Here is a 21,133-nt window from a genome sequence, read left to right as displayed (position 1 = left end):
GCCAGCCAGGGCCAGAAATGTTAGCTCAAGCCCACCTCTGCACAGGAAGGGGTGGAAGGCACCCCGCCTCCATCCAGCTGCAAGGGTGCCTCAGCCAGCCTCCCCACCCCCCACCACATCTGACGCCACCCTGACCCCTTTGTGGCCGTGGACTGCTGCCCTAGCCACCTGAAAGGTTGGTTGCTGGCCATCCAGAAGAAGCTGTAGGGTTGGCTGCCCGCGTCATGACTGGCTACCATTAGTGACCTGCCTGACAGTGGGCAGGAGGGGGCAGGGGAGCCCGCATGGCTCCCAGCCACAAATACAGCCCAGTCATGACCTTGCTGGGAAGTGGGAGGAACCAGGCAAGCCTGGGCAAACACCCAGAGTGTTTGGGACCCGTGGTTTGTGCCAGTTCCCGCACAGCTGAGCCTCAGTGCCCTTTTGTGTTTTGTCCGCAGCTCGGCCCGGGGGTGGGGGTGGGGGGGCAGGTGGGCAGGCCTGTGTGCCACCTGGGGGGCCCCAGCCTGCCACCCCCACTCCAGCTGTAATTTGATCCCCTCCCTCCTCCCTCCTCCAGATCTGTAAATAGAACAACCCAGGAGCCAGGACCCAGCCAGGATTAGTCACTGACTCTCTTACCTTTGGGACACATGGACAGGCAGCAGGGGCTGCGCTGGACCCCTGGGGCCTCTAGGCCTGCTGCCACCTGACCTACCTTGGCCGGCCTTCACGTCTGCAGCAGACTTTGTGCTGGGCACCGGGAGGGCAGAGTGCCGAGAGGCGACCACAGCCCACGAAGCACCTCAGAGAACAGTCCATACACAAGCCCACGTGCACACACGCACACGCGAGCACACGCATCGGCCAGAAAAGCTGACTCCGAGGGGCACCTGGGTGGCTCAGTCAGTTAAGGGTTTGACTTCGCCTCAGGTCACGACCTCAGGGGTTCGGGCGTTCAAGTCCTGCGTCGGGGGTCTGTGCTGTCAGCAGCTCTCCCCCTCTCTCTGCCCCTCCCTCTCTCTCAAAAATAAACAAACACTGTAAAGAAGAAGAGAAAAGAAAAGCTGGCTCCCAGCCCTCGCACGTATTAACTCATCCTCACAGCATCCCTTGGAGAAAAGTACAGTTAGCACCCCCATTTAAAGGAGGGGGACTGAGGCCCAAAGGCACCCTGCTAGGAAATGATGCAGGGTCCTGATGTGACCCCAGCACCATCAGACCTGTAGAGGAAGGAGCTGTCCCGGGATGAGAGGCTTCACAAGGCGGGGCGACAACGCCGCATTTTCCTGTCCCGGGGACTGAATCTCGGTGGCAAGAAGCACTCAGGGGAGCCGTGTTTGGTTTCTATTCGGCCTATGACTGAAAGCAGGCCCCTTAGGACATGAAGTCTGAGGCCTTTAATAGGCCAGGATGTAGGCTGCGGGGCTGGGCGCGGCAGCTCGGTTAGAGAAGCCAACCTGAGAGGCTCCGCGACGCTCCGATGTCCCACGGCCAGTTCCGGGCACATCTGGGACCACCCCGAGTCCCCCTGCCTGGGCTTCCCTTCTGCTGCTGCTGGCCTCCCGGAAAGGAAGCAAATACCAAGTCAGGTTCTGGGCCGTGAGCCTCGAGCGCCAGCCCCAAATACACCCTCCCCACCTGAGGATGCTAAATCTGGGGTTCAGTGTGGACAGGATTCAAAGACAAGGTGTCGCCGATTCTCCCCCGTTTGTGTTGGTTCCGTGGGCCGCGAGGCCGGAGAAACCATGTGGGGCTCCTCGGGGGCCAGCAGATGCCCTCCCTGGCTTCCATCTGGAAGTGGTGTCTGTTCCCGGGCTCCATCCGCTGGTCCTCTGTGTCCAGGCAGGCGTGGACACATCTCATGTGTCCCCTACCGCACACATGCACGCGCACACGATTGTAAACAGTCTGAGAGCGGGGACCGCGTCTTTCTCATCGTTTCTTCTCTGAAGGGTGTTCAGCACCTGGTAGTTACTCCAGCGATGGGAGGGAGGCGGGGAGAGAGCAAAGGGGACTCTTCTGTCTGGGAAGGACCTACCTGGGACCCTCCAAATTGCTAGCAGATTATCTGGAGGCTTCAGGATGGTTACCCACCCCCCCCCCCCACCCCCCCCCCCCCGCCCAGGGCTGGTGTCCCTAGGTGGCTGGTGCAGTGACTGGGGAAGGTCCCCGTGGAGCGGCTTACATTCACCTCCCCCATGCTGGCCCTGGAGCCTGAGGCCTCCGGGCTGTCCCGATTCTCCCCCCTTGCCCAGGGCTGCAGAGGTGTTGGCAGGGTCTTCTCAATCCTTCCTTTGCCTCGCCCCTGCTGCTGGTGCAGTGCCGGCACCAGTATTTGCTTAGGACTACTGACCGACACCCACCGAGTGCCAGCTGTTCTCAGTGCCTTACGTATATTGACTTACTTATTCCCACAACCTCCCCTTAAGGCAGGTGCTGTGATTCTCTCCCTTGTGCAGCTGGGGAGACCGAGGCACTCAGAGGCCCAAGGCCACGGCTAGCGAGTGACAGAATTAGAACCAGGCAGAGTTGGGTGCCGAAGGTGGCCTTCAGCAGACATGCAACTCCGGGCCTGCGCTCTGGGGAGCATCATGATGGAGGCCCACTTGCATCTACAAAGGGTAGCACATCGCTGTTTGGAAAAATATCCTTGTTCCTAGAACCAGGCAGAAAACTCTCTCTGATTTTGCGGGGAGGGACCGCGCCCATCAGAGTGTGCAAATGAGTCCCACGTGAGCTGAAGGAGGGGCGGGGTCCTGGCTGCAACGCACGGCACGTCCCCTTCGACCCCACCCCCTCTTCTCAGCCACAGGGTCCCAGCTCTGCCGCTCACTGGGGTAGCTCTGGGCGGGCCCTCTGTCTGGGCAGTAAGACTCTTGGGGAAGCTTAGCTGCCGAGGCCGACAGACCTGTGCTCCCTTCTACTTTCCCCGTTACCCTCTGTGCCGCCTGGAGCACGTTCCTCGACCTCTCTGAGCCTCAGTTCCCTCCTCTTCCAGTTGGGAATTCTTTTAAATTTTTTTTTTCAATGTTTATTTATTTTTGAGATAGAGAGAGAGACAGAGCTTGAATGGGGGAGGGGCAGAGAGAGAGGGAGACACAGAATCGGAAACAGGCTCCAGGCTCCGAGCCATCAGCCCAGAGCCTGATGCGGGGCTCGAACTCCCGGACCGCGAGATCGTGACCTGGCTGAAGTCGGACGCTTAACCGACCGCGCCACCCAGGCGCCCCCCAGTTGGGAATTCTAACCGCACCTACTTCCTGGGGTTCTGTGAGGCCTAGGTGACTGTCACTGTGGAAAGCCTTAGAGAAGTGTCCGGCACGTGGTAGGTACCCCGTAAATAGGAGTTGCTGCCGCCACCTTATCAAATGTCCTGGTCACAGTTTTCAAAGCCTTTTAAGATTGCATTATCTGCCATCTCAGAGCAGAGAGGGTGACCTGCATTTACAAAGGTCGAAGCTGGGGCCTAGAGAGGCACAAGGGCTTGTCCGAGGACACACAGCTAGTCCACGGTAGAGCCGAGGCACAGCCCCCTGGTCCCCCTGCCTCCCCCTTGCATGAGACCTTGAACCCAACATACACACACACACGTGCCTCACCCAGGACACTGCTGTGGAAAATGGGAAGACGGGGTTAAAAGCCATCCCCACTGCTCCACTGGTTTGGCAGTGGCTCTTAGCCCTTGGCCCGAGGATTCGCATGGAACCACAGGCCGGCGAAGCCTCCGAACTTCTGCTTAGAATCATGCTCTTACATACACAAAATAACATAGGGTTACAAAGGAGACCAATTATAGTGAAACCCAGCTCCCAAAATATGTGTTTAAATGTGCAAAAGTACTATGCATGCTTCTTTATGAGTACACTAAATAACAACCTCTGGTGGCAGGTCTGATATTATAATGCTATTTTTTTTCTCCCACCCCTATTGAGGTATGATGGACCAAACTGTATATATTCAAGGTGTACAATGTGATGTTTTGCTATCCATAGATGCTGACGTGATTACCACAGTCAAGGTCATTAACGTAGCCACCACTTTATATAATTACCGTTTTTTTGTGTGCATTGGGAACACTGGAGGGCCCCCTCAGCAAATTTCAAGTATATAACACCGCATATTTATGGTATATACGTATATACAGTTATATGACTACGGTTTGTGACCATATACAGTATATACATATATACGGTTATACAACTATACATTAGTCACCATGTTAGACATTAGATCCCTCAAATTTGTTCATTTTATAACTGAGAATGAATGCCGTTTGACCCACAACTCCCCACTTCCCCACCTCCCAGCCTCTGGTGACCTTTCTACTTTCTGCTGCTAAGTTTGGCTTTTTTGGATTCTACATATAAATGAGATCTTGGGGCGCCTGGGTGGCGCAGTCGGTTAAGCGTCCGACTTCAGCCAGGTCACGATCTCGCGCTCCGTGAGTTCGAGCCCCGCGTCAGGCTCTGGGCTGATGGCTCGGAGCCTGGAGCCTGTTTCCGATTCTGTGTCTCCCTCTCTCTCTGCCCCTCCCCCGTTCATGCTCTGTCTCTCTCTGTCCCAAAAATAAATAAAAAACGTTGAAAAAAAAAATTAAAAAAAAATAAATGAGATCTTGCAGCATTTGTCCTTCTGTGTTGACTTACTTCAGGTAGCGTTAATGCCCTCCAGGCTCATCCATGTTGACACAAATGTCAGGGTTTCCTTCTTTGTTGAGGTTGAATAATATTCCATTGCGTATCTCTACCATATTTCCTTTATCCATTCATCATCTGTGGACTCTTAGGTTGTTTCTGTATCTTGTCTACTGTTAATAGTGATGCCATAAACACAGGGTGCAGCTATCTCTTTGAGATAGTGAGTCTGTTTCCTTTGGATAAATACCCAGAAGATGGATTGCTGGATCATATGGTATTTCTATTTCTAATATTTTGAGGAGCCTCTATGCTGTTTTCTATAATAACTGCACCAATTTACGTTCCCACCAACAGTGCACAAGGGTTCCCTTCTCTGTACATCCTCATAAACATTGATTATCTTTTGACTTTTTGATAAGAGTCATTGTAACAGGTTTGAGGAGATGTGTCATTGTGGTTTAGATTTACATTCCCTGATGATTAGTGATGTTGAACATCTTTTCCTATAGTCAGCCATCTGTATGCCATCTTTAGAAAAATGTCTATTCAGGTTCTTTGCCCATTTTTTAATTGAATTATTTGTCGGAGGAGGTTGTCTTGTTTTGTTTACTATTTTTTTTAAATGATTATTTTTGAGAAAGAGAGAGAGAGTGCAAGCAGAGGAGGGGCGAGAGGGGGAGACACAGAATCCCAAGCAGGCTTCAGGCTCTAAGCAGTCAGCACAGAGCCCAATGGGGGGCTCGAACCGTGAGGTCATGACCTGAGCCAAAGTCAGATGCTTAACCAACTGGGGCACCCAGGAGCCCCTGTTTTGTTTACTACTGAGTCGTATGAGTTCTTACATATTTTGGAAATTACTCCTATGTTGGATAGATGGTTTAGAAATATTTTATCCTATTCCATAGGTTGCCTTTTCATTTTGTTTCCTTTGCTGTGCAAAGGCTTTTTAGTTTGATGTCATCCCACTTATTTGTCTTTTGTTGCCTGTGCCTTTGGTATTAAGTCAAAAACCAAAACAAAATAAAATCATTGCCAAGACATATGTCAAGGAGCCTTTTCCCATGTTTCCTTCTAGAAGTTATACAGTTCAGGTTTTACATCCTTTTTGAGTAAGTCCTTAATCCATTTTAGGTTGGTTTCTGTGTATGGTGTGAGGTAAGGGTCTAGTTTCATTCTTTTGCATGCGTATATCCAGTTTTCCTAGCACCATTTATTGAAGAGACTGTCCTTTCCCCATTGAGTATTCTTGGCACCTCGGTTGAAGATTAGTTGACCTTATATGCATGGGTTTATTTCTGGACTCTATTTCATTCCATTGATCTATGTGTCTTTTTATGCCAGTATTACACTGTTTTGATTGCTATAGCTTTGTAATGTAATTTGAAGTCAGGAAGTGTGATGCCTCCAGCTTTGTCCTTCTTGCTCAAGGTTGCTTTAGCTGTTGGGGTCTTCGGCAGTTCCATACAAATCTTAGGATTGTTTTTCATATATCTGTGAAAAATGCCATTGGAATTTTGATAGTGATTGCTTTAAGTCTATGGATCACTTTGGGTACTATGGACATTTTAACAACATTAATTCTTTCAATCCATGAACATAGGCTATCTTTCTGTTTATTTGTGTCTTGAATTTCTTTCGTCCTTGTTTCAGAGTTTTCTATATACAGATCTTTCACCTTTTGATAAAATTTATTCCTAAGTATTTTATTCTTTTCGATGGTATTGTAAATGGAATTGTTTCCCTAATTTCTTTTTCAGCTAGCTCATTGTTAGCACTTAGAAACATAACTTGGGTGCCTGGTGGCTCAGTCGGTTAAGTGCCTGACTCAATTTCAGCCCAGGTCATGATCTCACCATTGGTGAGATCGAGCTGTGCTTCCAGCTTTGTGCTGACAGCATGGAGTCTACTTGGGATTCTCTCTCCCTCTCTCTCTGGCCCTCCCCACTTGTCTCCCTCTCAAAATAAATAAATAAACTAATAAAAGAAACACAACTGATTTTTGTAAGTTGATTTTGTATCCAGCAGCTTTACAGAATTAGTTTCTTAGTTTTAACAGGATTTTTTTATGGAGTCTTTAGAGTTTTCTATATGTAGGATCATGTGATCTGCAAACAGAGACAAATTTTACTTCTTTCTTTCCAATATGGATGCCTTTTCTGTCTTTTTCTTGCCTAACTTCTCTGGGTAAGATATCTCGTACTATGTTTAATAGAAGTGGCAAGAGGGGCATCCTTCCTGTTCCTGATCTTAGAGGAAAAGCCTTCAGCTTCTCACTATTGAGTATGATGTCGGGTATGGGGTTGTCATATATAATTTTTATTATGTGGAGGAATACTCCTTCAATACCAATATTTTTGAGAGTTTTTATCATAAAAGGATGTTTACTTTTGTCAAATGCTTTTTTTCACATCTATTGATATGACCACATGGTTTTTATCCTTCATTCTGTTGATGGGTATCACATTTTATTTATTGGTTTGTGCATGTTGAACTATCTTTGCGTCCCAGGAATGAATCTCATTCGATGGTGGTATAGGATCATCTTTTTTTTTTTTTTAATGTTTATTTATTTTTGAGACAGAGAGAGACAGAGCATGAACGGGGGAGGGTCAGAGAGAGAGGGAGACACAGAATCTGAAACAGGCTCCAGGCTCTGAGCTGTCAGCACAGAGCCCGACGCGGGGCTCGAACTCACAGATCGCGAGATCATGACCTGAGCCGAAGTCAGACGCTTAACCGACGGAGCCACCCAGGCGTCCCAAGTATAGGATCATCTTAATGTGCTGTTAAATTTAGTTGGGTAGTAGTTTGTCGAGGATTTTTTCGTCTGTGTTCATCAAGGATATCAGCCTGTAATTTTCTTTTCTTATAGTGTGCTTACCTGGCTTTAGTACCAGGGTAACACAAGCCTCATAAAATGAACCTAGAATAGTTGGAGAAGGGTAAGCATTAAATCTTGAAATCCTTGGTGGAATTCACCAGGGAAGCCAGCCAGTCCTGGGCTTTTCTTTATTGGGTGATTTTTTGTTTTGTTTTGTTTTGTTTTTTCACTGATTCAGTCACCTTACTCATTATTGGCTTGTTCAGACTTTCTATTGCTTCATGATTCAGTCTTGGTGAATTGTAAGTTTTTAGGAATGTATTCATTTTCTTTGGGTTGTCCGATTTGTTGTCATATAATTGTTCATAATATGGTCTCTTATGATCTTTGGTATTTCTGTGGTATCGGTTGCAATGTACCTTTCATTTTTTTATTTGGAGTCGTCTTTTTTCTTTTTTTTTCTTTTTCTTTATTTTTATTTTTATTTTTTGAGAGAGAGACAGAGCGCAGGTGGGAGAGGGGCAGAGAGAGAGGGAGACACAGGATCCAAAGCAGGCTCCAGGCTCTGAGCTGTCAGCACAGAGCCCGACACGGGGCTCGAACTCAGGAACCTCAAGATCACCCATGACCTGAGCCGAAGTCGGACACTCACCCGACTGAGCCACCCAGGCGCCCCTCTTATTTTTTCTTAGTGTAGCTAAAATTTGGTCAATTTTGTTTGTCTTTTGAAAAAAAAAAAAAAAAAAACAGGTCTTAGTTTTGTTGATCTTTTCTATTCTTTTTCTAGCCTCTATTTTACTTGTTTCTACTCTGAATTTTATTATTTACTTCTCCCTGCTAGAACTTTGGACTTTCTTACTCTTTTTCCAGTTCTTTGAGGTGTAAAGGTAGGTTGTTTGAGAACTTTCTTTTTTCATAAGGTGGCATCAAGCTACAAACATCCCTCTTAGAGCTGCTTTCGCTGCATCCCATAAGTTGGGTGTGCTGAGCTTCCATTTTAATCTGTTTCAAGATTTTTTTGGATTTCCCTTTTGATTTCTTCTCATCGGTTGTTCAGGAGTGCATTGCTTCGTTTCCACTTATTTGTGAATCTTCCAGTCTTCCAGTTACATGCCATTGTGGGCAGAAAAGAAACAGGGGCGCCCGGGTGGCTCCATCGGTTGAGCGTCTGCCTTCGGCTCAGGTCACGATCTCACGGTTCACGGGTTCGAGCCCCGCGCCCAGCTCTGTGCTGACAGCTCGGAGCCTGGAGCCTGCTCGGGATTCCGTGTCTCTTTCTCTCTCACTGTGCCCCTCCCCGCTCTCTCTCTGTCTCTCTCAAAAATAAGTAAACATTAAAAACATACAGAAAAGATGCTTTATATGATTTAAATCTTCTTAAATTTGTAGGACTTGTTTTATGACTTAACATAGGATCCATCCTGGAGGATATTCTGTGGATACGTGAAGAAAACTTGTATTCTGTTGCTGTTGGATGGGATGCTCTGTGTGGTCTGTTGGGTTTATTTGGTCTGAAGTGTAGTTCAAGTCCAGTTTCTGTACTGATTTTCTGTCTGCATCCATTGTTGAAAGCGGGATAGTGCAGTCCCCTATCGTTGTATTGCCGTCTATTTCTCCTTTCACATCTGTTAATATTTGCTTTATATGTTTAGGAGCTCATAGGTACTATGATTTTAAGTTAGTGAAAAGCTTAAATAGTATTTGAAGAACTCTTTCACAATTAAACTTGGGATATGACACCGGCCAGTACTGGTGACAACCTCACAGGTCCTGCTAATACTATTGTGTTTTGCTACGAACATTCATACTTGAGGGAAATTGCAAATTTCAGTTAGAAGTCGGTGACAGGGGAAGCGAGGTGGCTCAGTCAGGTAAGCATCTGACTCTTAATTTTGGCTCGGGTCACCATCTCATGGTTCTTGGGATCGAGCCCCGCATTGGGCTCCACGCTGACACCACGGAGCCCGCTTGGAATTCTCTCTGCTGTCTCTCTCTGCCCCTCCCCTGCTCGCACACTCATGCTTTCTCTCACAATAAATAAACGTAAAAAAAAAAAAAAAAGTTGGTGACAATGACAGCAGAATGTTCCCTTACCCAAGTTTACTAGAAGCTTCTGGCCCAAGTCCGGGTTTTCCCCCATGTTCTCTCATATGTCAGGCTCAGTAAAGGAGATCTCAGGGCCCCACTCACTGTCATGTCTCACTCCAGTTCTACCTCCTGAGAGCAGGATTTCAGTGTTCACTCATTCATTCAGCAAACATTGAGCACCATCTCTGTACTAGGCCGTGTGACCAATGGGGAGACCCAAAGTCAAATAAGATGAGGTCCCCCTGCCTTCAAGCTGCTCATCCTCTACTCAAGGAAGAGCACAGAGGCGCCTTCCCAGAATGCAAAATGTAAACAGGCACAAGAACACGTCGCCCTTCCTGGTAATCGGAGAACACCCAGCAGTGGTGAGATGAGGGTCCCTTCTGGGCGGTAATCGTCACATCCTCCTTTGAAAAGAAGGATGGCACTGTGTGGCACCCCTCATGGAAATTCTATATGCTTCTCTCGCAGCACGCTTGCAGATTTGTCCCAAGGAAACAGTTCAGGATGAAAGCCAAAGGGTGGAGGGCAGAGGTCCTCCCCTTTCTTCCTGAGTTTGGGCCCTCCCTGGGAAGGCGCTAGGTCTCACCCAGCTTGTCCCCCTGTGCTGGCACAAGTTAACACTCCTGAAGGGCTGTTGGGGATTCTTTGACCACCATGTGGTTACAGTGGACAAGAAAGAGGAAGGTGCTACGAAAGACGGTCATCGGAGCTCTCCGCTGACCAAGTTCTGTTTTTCTTTCCAGCCACCAAGATGTCAGGAGAGATGGACAAGCCGCTGATCAGCCGCCACCTGCTGGACAGTGATGGGAGCCTTGCTGAGGTCCCCAGGGAGGCCCCCAAGGTGGGGATCCTGGGCAGCGGAGACTTCGCCCGCTCCCTGGCCGCACGCCTGGTGAGCTCCGGCTTCAGCGTGGTGGTGGGAAGCCGCAACCCCAAACGCACGGCCGGGCTGTTCCCCTCGGCCGCACAAGTGACTTTCCAGGCGGATGCAGTGGAGTCCCCTGATGTCATCTTTGTGGCCATGTTCCGGGAGCACTACTCCTCACTGTGCGGTCTCAGTGACCAGCTGGCTGGCAAGATCCTTGTGGATGTGAGCAACCCCACAGAGCAGGAGCACCTTCGGCACCATGAGTCCAATGCTGAGTACCTGGCTTCCCTCTTCCCCACCTGCATGGTGGTCAAGGCCTTCAACGTCATCTCTGCCTGGACCCTGCAGTCCGGCCCGAGGGATGGGAACAGGCAGGTAAGTGCCAGGGGAATACCTACCATCATCACAATAAATATAAGTGGCTAACATTTGTTGAGGGCCCTCGGTATGCCAGGCTCTTTACGCGCATTATCTCAGCGCGCCTCCCATCGCTGCAAAGTTCCATTTTACAGAGCGGGAAACTGAGGCTCATGAATGTCAATGAACTTGCTTACACCAAGTCCCACAGCTGGAGAGCTGGGTGTGAACCGAGTTCATATGGATCTGAAATCCATGTTCGTTCTTCTGTGACAACTTGATTTCCCAGTGGGCCAAGAGGAAGAGGTTGATGGCTTTCTTTTGACTACTTGGAGTCGAGGAGAGGAGAGACTTTGCTCTGAGAGTGGACTTAGGAAAGTAACACATTTATGTGCCAGGTTCTGAGGAAGCAGGCAAGTCCCAAACTTCAGCTCTTTGATTCCAAGAGCTTCCAAGAGCTGAGTCGGTTTCTCAGAATTGTCAATAGTAGGTTTTGTCTAGAGGTGGAAAATGGCTCCAGGAAATGGCCAAAGCTGCATACAGTTCTTGGCAGGAGGGGCTTTTGTGAAGATGAGGTGGTTTTATTTTATTTATTTATTTTTTTTTTTTTAATTTTTTTTTTTCAACGTTTATTTATTTTTGGGACAGAGAGAGACAGAGCATGAACGGGGGAGGGGCAGAGAGAGAGGGAGACACAGAATCGGAAACAGGCTCCAGGCTCTGAGCCATCAGCCCAGAGCCTGACGCGGGGCTCGAACTCACAAACCGCGAGATCGTGACCTGGCTGAAGTCGGACGCTTAACCGACTGCGCCACCCAGGCGCCCCGATGAGGTGGTTTTAAACGCCAAGAGGCCACCTCCATTTTCCTGGAGGAAGGATGTCTGGCTCTAGTGTGAGAACCTCTACCAATCTGTCCAGCTCAGATGCCTCCTCTGCCCAGCTCTGTGCCAGCCCGTGGGAGAGCCCACAGGTGTCTCTCCACCCCCGACTGGAGCACCCTACCTACAGCCTGCGTCATGGGACTCCCACGTGTGGATAGGCAAGGGACAGCAGGTGAGGGCTGGGTGGCAGGGCCTGCAGGGAACAGAACTGGCAGCTGGCTAGGGTAGACTTCAAGGTCAGCTTTGGCTCGGTCCTGCTTCATGTTGTCAGGTTCAGGGAGCGGGGAGGACGTTCCAGGCTGAGGGGACAACCTGCAAAGGTACAGAGGTGAGAAATGATGCTCCTGGACCTTAGTTTCCTCACCTGAAAAATGGGGACGTGCTAACCTACAGGCTTGAGGGCTGCCTGTGTAAAGCCTGGCCCATAGTGGGGCTGAGACAGTGTTGGTGGAGCAGACCGACCATAATAGTGTCAGCAAGGCCACGGTGTTCAGAGATCTGAGGACGCTAATGTGCCCACGGGGAGCTCATGGTGGGAAGCCGTGGGCGACGAGGCTGGGGCTGGCTCGTGGGCTGGCTGAGGGCCACAGGGGGCCGAGGGACACCATCGAAGGGGACACTGTGGACCAAGGGATGCAGCTGCAACCACAGCTGCATGCTCTGGGCCACATGCAAAGCCCAAGTACTGGGTGACCCCCAGAGCAGGCCACCGTTCTCAAAGCACCCGTTCCAGGGACCCCTGGAGGGCTGCCTAGGGGGGTACGGTGGCTGCGGTTGCTGATGGCAATGAACCGGACGAAATGCTCACTGTCAGGTGAGCCCTGGGTCCTCTCTTTACGTAGGGGGCGTGCTGGAGCGGGGGAGCTGGGTGGCTATAGGGGGCCGAGGAAAGACCCTGGACCGGGAGTCAGAGACACCTTCTGTGGTTCCCTGGCCTGGGTTCCCTCAGCCGCTTAGTGAGGAGTTTGGCCGAGACGCTCTCGGAGGCCCCGGCCGACCCCGGGGCCCGTGACCCGATCTGATCCCCCGCCCCCCGCCCCCGCCTCCCCACAGGTGCCCATGTGCAGCGACCAGCCGGAAGCCAAGCGTACTGTCTCGGAGGTGGTACGGGCCATGGGCTTCATGCCCGTGGACATGGGGTCCCTGGCCTCGGCCCGGGAGGTGGAGGCCATGCCCCTGCGCCTCCTCCCAGGCTGGAAGGTGCCCGCCCTCCTGGCCCTGGGCCTCTTCACCTTCTTCTACGTCTACAACTTCATCCGCGACGTCCTGCAGCCCTACGTGCGGGACGGCAAGAGCAAGTTCTACAAGCTCCCCGTGTCCGTGGTCAACACGACGCTGCCGTGCGTGGCCTACGTGCTGCTGTCGCTGGTGTACCTGCCCGGCGTGCTGGCGGCCGCCCTGCAGCTGCGCCGGGGCACCAAGTACCGCCGCTTCCCTGACTGGCTGGACCACTGGCTGCAGCACCGCAAGCAGCTGGGCCTCCTCAGCTTCCTCTGCGCCGCCCTGCACGCTCTCTACAGCTTCTGCCTGCCCCTGGGCCGCGTTAACCGCTACGAGGTGGTCAACCTCGCCATCAAACAGGTACGGCGCCCGCCAGCTGCCCTCGGCCGGTTCTGGCCCCGCCGCGCGATGCCGAGGGTCGGGGAGAGTCCCAAAGCCCGCGGCCACAGCGCCAGGCGGGGGAGGCTGAGAAGAAAAGCCAGGCAGGGAGTAGAGTGGAGCACAGCTTTGAAGGTGGGCAGGGGAGGCCTTGCCGAGAGGGGGGTGACAGGCGAGCAGAGGCGAAAGGAGAGGGGAGTGGCCAGTGGCGGCTGGCCCAGGGGGTAGCGAGAACAGAGGCCCTCCCGTGGGCGAGCTTCCTGGCGCATTTGGGGAAGCTGGGGGAGCCCAGCGCAGGCGGGGTGGGCCAGGCCTGAGATGTTGAAGCCAGACCAGGGAGGCCCCGACGGCCAAGGAAGGGCTTTGGCCTTAGACTCTGGGTGAAACCGGGAGCCGACGAGGGGTTCTGGGTAGGGGAGGTGATCTGCCTGACGTTTTACCTGTCTCACTCACGGCCTGTTGTCCATGCGGCACGGAGAACCACTCTTATAGAGGGGGTCAAAGGCAGGTGCTGAGAGACCTGTCGGGAGGCTGCACGGGAACCCAGACGGGAGCCCGTAGGGGCTTGGAGTGGGGTGGGAGCAGCCGGGGGCACGAAAGTACTGAGAGCATATTTTGAAGCCAGAGTACACAGAGTTTGGAAGCCTGTTGGTTTCAGGGTATGTGGGGTGGTCAGGGATGACTCCGGGGTTTTAGCCGGAGCATCTGGACTGATGCAGTTGCCGGTCAGCGGAGGTGAGGAAGGCTGCAGGAACAAGGTGTTTTGGGGGGCGGGAGGGGCGTGCTCAATTTCATTCATTTAGGAAACCCACATGGTGCTTTTTTGCCAGAAGGATTCCCCCAGGGAATGGAGGGACCCTCAGGCCAAGCCGGGTAGCAACACAGGCAGGGTCAGCTGGCACCCGTACCCACAGAAAAGGGCCCCCTGCTGCTCCCTCCTGGTTTACAAGCTCCTGGTTCTGAGTTCCAAGCTCAGGTCTGTAAAGCAACACCGCCTTTCTTTATTTTCCCCCGTCTGTCCCCCGCCCCCAGCCAGGGACACGGGTTCCTTCCCACCGTAGGCCACTCATCACTCAACGGAGTTTGGCCCGAGTGCCGGGGAGATACTTTTCATCTACCTTTCCTTCAGCCCAGGTGGCCCCTGAAGTTTCTGTTGCTGCTTGGGTCGCAGGGATCTTACCAGGGCCGGGCCCTTCCCTGCCATGCGGCCATCTCCCCAGAGCAGGAGCTGGAGGCAAGGCTGGGCCGCTTCCAGAAAACCACAGATCCCAGCTTTTATTCCTCTGGGGGCCCCTGCTTCCCTGCTGGCAGCTTCTCAGATGCCACGGTTCTTCCCCACCCACAGACACCTGGCATCATTGTGCCTGTGGGCTTAGGCTTTCCTAAGGGAAAGGAAGAACCCCAGATTTCAGGCAGAGAAGCAATACACCCACTAGAAATGAGAAAAAGGGGGAAAAAACAATAGTCACAAACCCTTAAGAAGAGCGTGCTATGTTCCAGGTACCATTGTAAGCGCTTTACGTACCATGAATTCATTTAACCCTTATTCCTGTAAGGCAGGGGCTATATACTACCCTTATTTTATGGATGAGAAAAGTGAGGCACAGAGAGGTTATGTAGCGTGACAGAGTCACACAGCCTGGGATTCAGATCCCGCCATTCTGCGGACCCATGTTCATACCCTTCCTGCTTCCTGTGGGGAAAATAAATCCGAATTCACAGTTGAGCAAATGATTTCAGAACTCAGGTCATTCATTCATTCCCTGAGCACCGGCTCTACCAGGCCCTGGGGCCCCAGAAGGGAGTAAGACAGTCTGGTCCCTTGCCATAGCTGACATGGGGTGGCGTGGAGGCCTGAAGGCCAGAGTCCTAAACTCTTTGGCCTCCAGCATCACTCATTAGCACAAAGACTTTGACCTTCAGCAAGTCACAGTCCCTCTTTTGTCCTCAAGGCCCTGATGTCGTGAGGCCCCTCCCAGTGCTAATGTTTTTGATGCTCTTTGATGAGATTTTCTTCTAAAACGAGCCAGCCTGCTCGGCAGGACGCTCTGCACGGCTCCTCTGGGACTGGCACCGTGTTTGCTGCCCGCAAAGGGTGGCAGGTGCTTCAAGCAGTGGGTGGAGAAGAAGGTGATGCCTCCTCCCTCCTAGAGCCCCGGATAAACCCCTGCGCCCGCTGTAACCCTAACCCCGTCCACCCTCTGATTGCCACTCTAAATTCTCTGCCCCGCCAAGGCTCCGCTTGATATTACGTAACCCAGTTTTGCCACCGTGCACATACCAGAGCGCAGAGGGGCATGTGCGAGGTAATTTTCCCGAGGTCCACAGCCCTGTAGGGCTGCAGGTCCCCCAACGGAGGTTGCCAGGCAACCATCACTCCCATAGGACACGATCACTTGGAGACGGTGAAGGCCTGTCATGCAAAGGGGCTTTACATTGTCCTACAGAGTTCTGGAGGGCAGAGCCAGGGCTGACAGAGTATGTTGGGGAGGAGGGGGGGAGGGTTAGATGGAGGTGAGGGGTTGACACAGCGCAGCCCAGAAGTGGTGGGTCTCCTGAACCTGGGGTTGTTGGAGTAGAGGCTGGATAGTCTGTGGGTCAGCCACGCCCTCGGGCTCTAGGATGGAGGGCTGAGGGCTGAGGCTGTTCTGCCTCTTGCCTGTTCTTGCCAGGCTCTTGCCTGATCTGTGGCCTTTCCAGCCTGTCCTCAGGGGCCATCCTCTCGGGGCCTCCAGGCAGGCAGGCGGTCACCACCTCGGCTGCCCTACTGGGCCTCTGGAGAAAGGGACCACGTTAGCTGGGACACGGGAGACTCTGCAGGGGTCCCTTCCATCCCCGGAGTCTGCAGATTTGGAAGCAGAGCTACATCCCAGCTGTAGAGAAAGCCCCCGAGACCGTGTTTGTGGACAGTAGTATCACCTAATAATTAATATTTGCGTAGCGCTTTCTGATTTGCTTGTGTGGTTCCCTAGAAGTGTGTTTCAAGATCAAAATCGAAGATCAAAATCGAGATCAGAGGAAATGTTTAACCCACACAACTGTTTTCTTCTTCCCCTCGCCCCAAACCTAGTCCAGGCTGTTGGAGAGTCTAAAATTTGTGTCTTAGCCGTGTCCCTGCTGAAAAGCGTTCAATAGTCCTGCACTGTCCTCGGGATAATGATAGACTCCTCACAGCACAGCTGTGCTCTCTCCCCGCTGCTCCTGTGACACTCAGGGCCCATGTTGTCCTCCGAGTGGGCAGAGCTCATTCCTCCTGGCCCAGACTCCCCACCCTGGGACACCTTGACAGTCTGACGAACTTTTATTCCTTTATTTATTTATTTTTTTAATGTTTATCTGTTTTTTGAGAGAGAGAGAGACAGAGCATGAGCCAGGGAGGGGAGGGGCAGAGAGCGAGGGAGACACAGAATCTGAAGCAGGCTCCAGGCTCCGAGCTGTCAGCACAGAGCCCGAAGCGGGGCTCGAACTTACAAACTGTGAGATCATGACCTGAGCTGAAGTCAGACAGACACAACCGACCGAGCCACCCAGGCGCTCCTTTTATTCTTCCTTTATTTTTTTTTTTAAATGTTTTTATTTATTTCTGAGAGAGAGAGAGACAGAGCATGAGCAGGGGAGGGACAGAGAGAGAGGGAGACACAGAATCCGAGGCAGGCTCCAGGCTCCGAGCTGTCAGCACAGAGCCCGACGCGGGGCTCGAACTCACAGACTGCGAGATCATGACCTGAGCTGAAGTCGGACACCCAACCGACTGAGCCACCCAGGCACCCCCCTTTTATTCTTCCTTTAACACCCAACCTCTGTTAAGCTCCCCCTGCCTGCCTGTCTCACCCATACCCACCTTTGTAATCTGTTGTATTTCGTCCACACTTCTGGGGTTATTATCATGCACTCCTTTGTAATCACTCATTTACAGGTCTGTCTTCTGCCCCCACTCAGTTCCACGACTGGGTCTTCCACCCCTTGAGGTCCACGGTTCCTAACACAGATTCCCGGTGCATGTCCGTGCCACTATGAAGCCAATACCAGGCATCTCTTAGGAGGAGGACACATTGAGCGTAGGTAGGGCAAGAAGTAGTGTAACTGCCTCGCTGCCATTAAGAGCAACAGCACAGCCATTTATTTTACTAATCACCTACTGTGCGTCAGTCACAGGCTACTCATTTCACAAACATCATCCTTTTTTCCCCTGCAATAAACAAAGTGAGAGACAGCGGTGCGATTAGCCAGGAAGACTGCCGAGGGTCTCGTGACTGCCCCCTAGTGGCAGCATCGGCAGGAACGCCAGCCTTGAGATGGAAGCCATTCTCCCACTGCCAAAGGCTGCCTTTCACACCCTACCTCCCCCTTCTCCGAGTTTGGCTGGTGGTCAGCACCACCCTCTTCCCACCCACCGCCCACCCTTGGGACGTGGAGAGGGACTTTAGCCACAGCCTCACTGGTCCTCCTGCCCCTGGGTCCTTCAGGATCTAGCCTTCAACGCACAGGGAAAGGAAACCCCACGTGTGAACGCCACCATTCCATCCCTTGCTGGCAAGCACTACCCTGGTCATTCTCAAGGTGGCCAACTGGGTTAGCAGTAAACGTGGGAGAATTACCAGGGGAATGAGGAGCTGTCGAATCTATATTCCAGGCAGTCGTGTGTGACACTGGTCACTGGGGAGCCCACCAGATACAGCACAGTGGCCCAGGAGGTTGGTTAAGAATCCCACAGGCTAGGGGGTGCCTGGGTGGCTCAGTCGGTTAAGCGTCTGGCTTCCGGCTCAGGTCGTGATCTCGCGGTTCGCAAGTTCAAGCCCCGCGTCGGGCTCTGTGCTGACAGCTCAGAGGCTGGAGCCGGCTTCGGATTCTGCGTCTCCCCCTCTCTCTCTGCCCCTCCCCTGCTCGTGCTCTATCTCTCAAAGATAAATAAACATTAAAAAATTAAAAAAAAAAATCCCACAGGCTATAGAAGGCAGCCGGGATACAGGTCCTCACACAGGTTCCTCGCCATCCATTGCTCCCCTGCCCACCTCACCCCTCCGCTTCGCAGAGTCACTGCAGAGTGGAAATATCAGAGGAAAAACACAAGACATTTTGCAAGCAAGCAAGTGTGGTATGTGTGTGTAATCATCCAGACTCTGACTTATGACATTAACTGCCTGATTTTACCGAAACGCAGAAAGGAATGACTAATGAGGTGTATCTGAAGAACAAACAACTTACAGGGAGATGACTTTACTCGGTGGCAGTTGTCAACACTGCGAAGGTGTGAGTAAGACTCGGAGCCCGTGACGCAGGGGGACCTCTCGGCCCTCTGCAGGGTAGTAGCGGTCAGACCCTTCCGGCAAATGCTGACACGTGCTCAGTACACAAGCACAGTCGTGGGATTTCAGACGTGACCTCTTCTAGCCCTCAGCGGAGAAACAGAGGCCCAGAGTCGGGATTGGCCAGTCACATACAACTAGTGGTCAGGATGAGAACCTGGGTCCCTGGACTCCTGGTCCCTTAGTGGCTTAAAGACACCAGCGTGAGCCAACCGGCCCTAAAATAGAACAAAGGCGATCGTGTTTCTCAACTGCAGGAAAAGCACCGGTGGGGGGGGGGGGGGGGCAGGGGGAGGATGGCATTTTCTAGGTTTCTTTAAACTTTGTCCTATCAGGTTTTCAGCCATTTTGCTCAGCTCACCAGATTTTTTTTATTTTATTTTTTTTAATGTTTATTCAGTTTTGAGAGACAGAGAGCGAGGAGGGGTGGGGCAGAGAGAGAGAGAGGGAGACACAGAATCCGACGCAGGCTCCGGGCTCTGAGCTGTCAGCACAGAGCCCGATGCGGGGCTCGAATCCACGAACCGTGAGATCATGACCTGAGCTGAAGTCGGACGCTCAATCCACTGAGCCACCCAGGCACCCCTCACCAGATTCATTTTTTTTTTTTTTTTTTTTCAACGTTTATTTATTTTTGGGACAGAGAGAGACAGAGCATGAACGGGGGAGGGGCAGAGAGAGAGGGAGACACAGAATCGGAAACAGGCTCCAGGCTCTGAGCCATCAGCCCAGAGCCCGACGCGGGGCTCGAACTCACGGACCGCGAGATCGTGACCTGGCTGAAGTCGGACGCTTAACCGACTGCGCCACCCAGGCGCCCCCCAGATTCATTTTTAATATTGTCTCTGGTAACTGGACTTGGGTTATTTTTTTCTTTCCTGCTGAAATAGTGTCTCAAAAACCTGTATGAGTCATTCTGTTTTGCACAGCAGAGACCTGCCGGCTGAGGCAGAGTCACATTTCCTGACAGAAAATACTGTTCCTCGGTCTGCAGCTGTAGCGCGAAAGCAGTGGCATTTCGTGGTGCTTCTCAGAGAACACCTTGACTTCCAGGAACTCTGCTACCTGGTCTAGATGGAAAATGACGGTTCTGCTGCAAGGACCTTAATGGAAGCTTCCTCGTGTGTGCTGTTCATGGCGTGGCAGGCACGCGGGCACTCCACGTGGGGAGTCGGGGGGGAGAAGTCTCTGGGCCCTGCAGGCCTCCCTGATGCGTGTGCCCTTTGAGCTCCGCGGGGGATCCCAGAGCTCCGTGAGGGCCGGTACCCTTGCTCCCGGCAGCCCAGGGCACAGCACACAGCAGGCGCTTCATAAGTGCTCACTGCTCGGCGATGGATGTCCATCCCTGTTGCCTGGCACAATGGTTGAGCCAAAGCCGTATTCCTCGGGCGGAAATGGGGGACGGAGTGGAAGACGGTAGCTGGTGGCTTTGAGTCAGGAAGCGCTGAGGGCTTTAGTGTCTCTGTGTGTCTTTGTGTGCGTGCCCTCAGCGGAAGCCAATGGCCGGGGCAGCTTGGGGGAACAGGAAGGTAAAGGGTCGAGGGTAAGACAGTCTGGAAGGGGAGCCAGGCAGCGGAGGCATGAACCCATCTGGCTGAAGGGATTCCAAGCTAGCAGAGCTCTTCCTTCCTTTGGGGGATCTGGGGCCCGGAAAACCACGTGATATGGTCATGTTTGAAGGGTCTGTATGTCGTACTGACTTCTCGGACCCCTTGCCGTTAGCTCACGTGACTGTGCTGCTTCACGGGCCCCGGGAAGCTTTGTGAAAGCTGAGACCCAGACTGCCCGGGTCCTAATCCCAGCCCCGCCGTCCACTACCCTGTGTGTCACCTTGGCAAAGTTACGTGATCCTCGTGCCTCATTTTCCCTCATCTATAAAATGGGGATCACAGCGACCCCTACCTTGTGGCGTTGTAAATTGGGGGAGCCGATGCCTAAGAAGCACTTGGAACAGGACCAGGCGCACGTTGAGTGTGGCGGGCACGTTAGCCAGCATGGCGTTTCTCCAGTCCTAAGACCCCAGCTCGCCCACGCCCCAGGCCACCGACCTCTGCCACTGTGCTCACGGTTTTTCTTCCATCTCCATTAGGTCTTGGCCAACAAGAGCCACCTGTGGATTGAGGAGGAAGTCTGGAGGATGGAGATATACCTCTCCCTGGGAGTGCTGGCCCTCGGCACACTGTCCCTGCTGGCCGTCACCTCACTGCCATCCATTGCAAACTCGCTTAACTGGAGGGAGTTCAGCTTCGTTCAGGTAAGGTAGTTCTGCCTGCGCTAGTGAGCCCTAGCTCACTTCCTCAGCTTACGTTGGCCCCGACCCTCATGTGCAAGCACCTTCCCTTCTGGGAACCGCCTCGGCTTTCACAATGTGTGCAACAGGACAGTTCAGTCAGACGCCAGGGCCTTCCTGGGCCTTGAGGGCTCAGCCAAGTCTCTTGATAAAGGGGGTGCAGACGAAGCTCCGTCCTCATGACATCTGGGGAAGCTGGGTGTAGGCGCGTGACAAAATCAGACAACAGGGACGCCTGGGAGGCTCAGTCGGTTAAGGGTCTTGATTTCGGCTCAGCTCACGATCTCACAGTTGGTGAGA

General features: G+C 52.4%; 1 protein-coding gene across 3 annotated transcripts in view; it reads left to right on the top strand.

Moving 5' to 3' along the window:
* STEAP3 (STEAP3 metalloreductase) overlaps window positions 1–21,133 on the top strand; it is a 53,276-nt gene that overhangs the window by 21,147 nt on the left and 10,996 nt on the right. For all 3 annotated transcript variants that reach the window (XM_025935264.2, XM_086718443.1, XM_086718442.1), the window contains exons 2-4: window positions 10,275–10,774; window positions 12,692–13,219; window positions 20,633–20,797. In XM_025935264.2, coding sequence (XP_025791049.2) covers window positions 10,275–10,774; window positions 12,692–13,219; window positions 20,633–20,797 — 1,193 coding nt within the window. The remainder of the gene's footprint in view (window positions 1–10,274; window positions 10,775–12,691; window positions 13,220–20,632; window positions 20,798–21,133) is intronic.

This window comes from Puma concolor, chromosome C1, assembly GCF_028749965.1.
Source record: "Puma concolor isolate L17-30 chromosome C1, mPumCon1.1.hap2, whole genome shotgun sequence".
In the NCBI taxonomy this organism is placed as follows: Eukaryota; Metazoa; Chordata; class Mammalia; order Carnivora; family Felidae; genus Puma; species Puma concolor.
This window is presented reverse-complemented; position numbering and strand designations above follow the sequence as displayed.